We start from the raw sequence: 2,976 nt of genomic DNA, 5'->3' as shown, positions 1-2,976 counted from the left end.
GAGCCCGAGAAGATGGACTCCAGTGTTGGGCGGCATGCGGTTGCCGTCGGCATCGTAGCGCGGAGAACGCCAGATGTACCAGTCGCGTTTGGGGCTGGTCTTGCTAGAGCGCGACTCCTTGAACCAGGCATGCTGGTCGGAGGTGTGGTTGACGACGAGGTCCATGCTGCACTATGTTCAGATGAGCTGGCCAGGAATCACGGTTCGATGACACGTACAGGAGCTTCATCCCACGTTTGTGCACACCCTCGAGCAACCTGTCCCAATCCTCCAGCGTCCCGAAGCGTGGGTCGATGCTCTCATAGTCCGCGATATCATAGCCCATGTCCGCCAGTGGACTCTTGTAGATGGGACAGAGCCAGAGGACGTCGACGCCAAGATCCTTGAGGTAGTCGAGCTTGGCAAGGATACCGGGGAGGTCGCCAATGCCATCACCGTTAGAGTCAAAGAACGAGATGGGGTAAATCTGGTAGATGCAGGCTGACTTCCACCACGCGCGGGTGGGGTTAAAGGTCGTAACGACGGCAGAAGAAGCCATGATGACGAAGGAGCGGAAAGGTGGGTGGGTGGAATCCAGCGACGCCAGCTCACAAAGCGCGTTTATATACTTGAACAGGCGCAGGGTCGGCTACAAACTTACCATTTAAAGACAGAACATACCTTCGTAAGGCCGTATAAGGCTTTTCGTCACAGACGAGCAGCTATGGTCCGAACATTTCAACACCAAACACCCTGATTTGCACGTTGCTTGCCAGTGGCGCGTGGGGTTCCCATACTACGCGGGGGGCAGCAATGACGGCAGTAGATCTTCTCGGCCACGGGCTATTTCATTTACGATTCGCGAACGAGGCAGGTAATGACCGGCAGCAAAGCGAAGTTCTCCGGCCTTCGAGTATGTTGCCGACATTGCCCAGGTAGCCATTGTCAACAACCGTAGAGGAAAGGCGGCAAGGGTGGGACATGTCGGTAACTGTCGCAGTGTGGAGCAAAGAACAGAGGGAGCAGCTTCGTGGCGTCGTCTTGGATGAGCCGAAAGGCAGCGAGTAGAGTCGGTGCGCATCGTAGACGCCGGCGGCGACCGACACCACAGGCGCCTGTCCTCTACCCCGGATTTCTGTCGTGAATTGCACGCTAAAACCCCAAAAGCTTGTGTATGTAAATTCAGGCACTAGCTTGCCACCCCAGCGGGCAGGATGCCGTACACGCAGTCAACTGACTACGGTGCTATCTCCTGGAAGCCAGTGACATCCCCTTGCTGGCAACCGCCAGCACTCCTCCCTCTAGATCCGTACCATGTTACGTCCGCAGAGGTCCGCAGACATGGGAATCTATGATAGCGAGAGAATGTCCGGAGGACCGGATCTACACCCTACACAAGACTTCTTCGTTGACACCTACGCACAGCCCATCCTCGTTGGCCTCCCACTCCTCCCACGCCGCCTTCGTCGCCTCGAAGTCGTCTGCTGTTGCGTACCCCTTTTCCAGCGCCGCCGCCCTGACCGGCGATTCCTTCGCCACACTGATCATCATGTCCGCCCAATATCTGCGCTCCGCAGGCGTGTAGTTCGTGTAGTTGCTCGACGTAACCTTGATGTTAGACGGCTTGAAGCCAGCCTTACGCGCCCAGACGTGCATGTAGCGCCCTCCTTTGAAGCTGCGACCCCACTCCTCCATCACACGCTGGTATAGGTCGTGCGTCTGTAGTATCCTCTCGCTGTGTGGGTAGACCATTATAGTGCCATCATCCCATGTGCGACAAGCGACAATGCCCCCTGGCTTCGTAACTCGTCGCATCTCAGTGAAGAGACCAACTGGATCATTGACATGCTGCAGGACTTGATGGGCGTGCACTACGTCGAAGGTGTGGTCGGCATACGGCAGCGCGTGACCATCGGCGACGCGGAACTCGACGTTCTGTACGTCTTCGTTCGCGGCCTGTGCACGAGCTTTGTCTAGAGTCGCGCTCGCTGACTCCGTGTCGATGCCTGTGACGTGCCCGAGAGGTACGTGCCTCGCTAGGTCTATCGTGATAGTGCCAGGCCCACAGCCAACGTCTAGGATCTTCATATGTGACTCGAGCGAACCTTTGAGATACGCAGCCGAGTTATTGACAGTTCGTTTACTGAACTGCTCGACAATGCTGTCTGTTTGACCAAGGGCATATGGCGAGGTGTTCTCTGTCATGGCCGTTACTGCAACGTTGTGTTCGTTAACGACACACGCCAAGGCACGTATGTCACTTACAATCTCGAGGGTACTATAATCTTCGTCGTGCGGGAGTGCTTGCATCTGCTGTAGCTCTTATAAAGGAGCGAATCCACCCGGCGAACCAAACTCTCCGTTTGTATAGGGGAGGATTGTACGTTTCATCTTCTCCGATGGTCAGTAACATGTTTCGGTGTCTGCGACCTGTTTAATCGATGCGCCAAATAGAGCACGATCAAACATATGCATGCACCCATAATTACCAGAGACACTTTCCAACGCTTCCCGACGTTTGAAACTCCCGCTAGCATGCTCTCATACACAGCTGCACGGATGAGACTGTGGTGACAGTATCTGGGAGATATTGAACATCACGCGGGCGCGATTTCGGTCATTCGAGAATCTGATCGTTGAGCGTTGGTTTTTGTCTGACCATGTCATACAAGTCTCAAGATACTCCGCATCCGAGAATCTGACCATATTCTCTACACCCAAGAATCGTGAGTCCGCCCGTCAGAAATTCTGCGCCTAAGACTTGTGCAAATGAGTTTTTGTGCTCGCAGCACTGAACTGTGGGGAACTAGGCATGTCACTTCAGAGGCTCTTCACCACGACGCGAGCACATGTGTACGCGAGCTTGACAGCCGTGTTGATTTCAACCTACGTCCATGCCCGCCAGTATCCTGAGTGTATCGAACGCGTCTTTATGTCGAAACCGCGCAAATCCACCCTTGCCTCCTTCATCACCCCCCGAGTATGATCGGCCCACCC

The 2,976-nt window shown here is 54.9% G+C and overlaps 2 protein-coding genes across 2 annotated transcripts in view; both read right to left on the bottom strand.

Annotated features, from left to right (window-relative positions):
* Window positions 1-1,041, bottom strand: part of PHACADRAFT_262212 (glycoside hydrolase family 13 protein) — a 2,611-nt gene extending 1,570 nt beyond the window's left edge. The window contains exons 1-2 of the mRNA XM_007399570.1: window positions 219-1,041; window positions 35-166 (exon numbers count right to left, since the gene is read on the bottom strand). Coding sequence (XP_007399632.1) covers window positions 35-166; window positions 219-538 — 452 coding nt within the window. The 5' untranslated portion in view covers window positions 539-1,041. The remainder of the gene's footprint in view (window positions 1-34; window positions 167-218) is intronic.
* A 321-nt stretch (window positions 1,042-1,362) lies between these two features.
* PHACADRAFT_102665 (uncharacterized protein) lies at window positions 1,363-2,184 on the bottom strand (the record flags this gene model as incomplete). Its single annotated transcript, XM_007399569.1, has 1 exon — window positions 1,363-2,184. One exon carries the CDS (start codon window positions 2,182-2,184, stop codon window positions 1,363-1,365), a length of 822 nt encoding a protein of 273 aa, XP_007399631.1.
* Between the last annotated feature and the right edge of the window lie 792 nt (window positions 2,185-2,976).

Source organism: Phanerochaete carnosa, assembly GCF_000300595.1.
Source record: "Phanerochaete carnosa HHB-10118-sp unplaced genomic scaffold PHACAscaffold_9, whole genome shotgun sequence".
NCBI lineage: Eukaryota > Fungi > Basidiomycota > Agaricomycetes > Polyporales > Phanerochaetaceae > Phanerochaete > Phanerochaete carnosa.
Note: the sequence above shows the minus strand (reverse complement) of the source record. Positions and strands in the feature narration are given on the sequence as shown.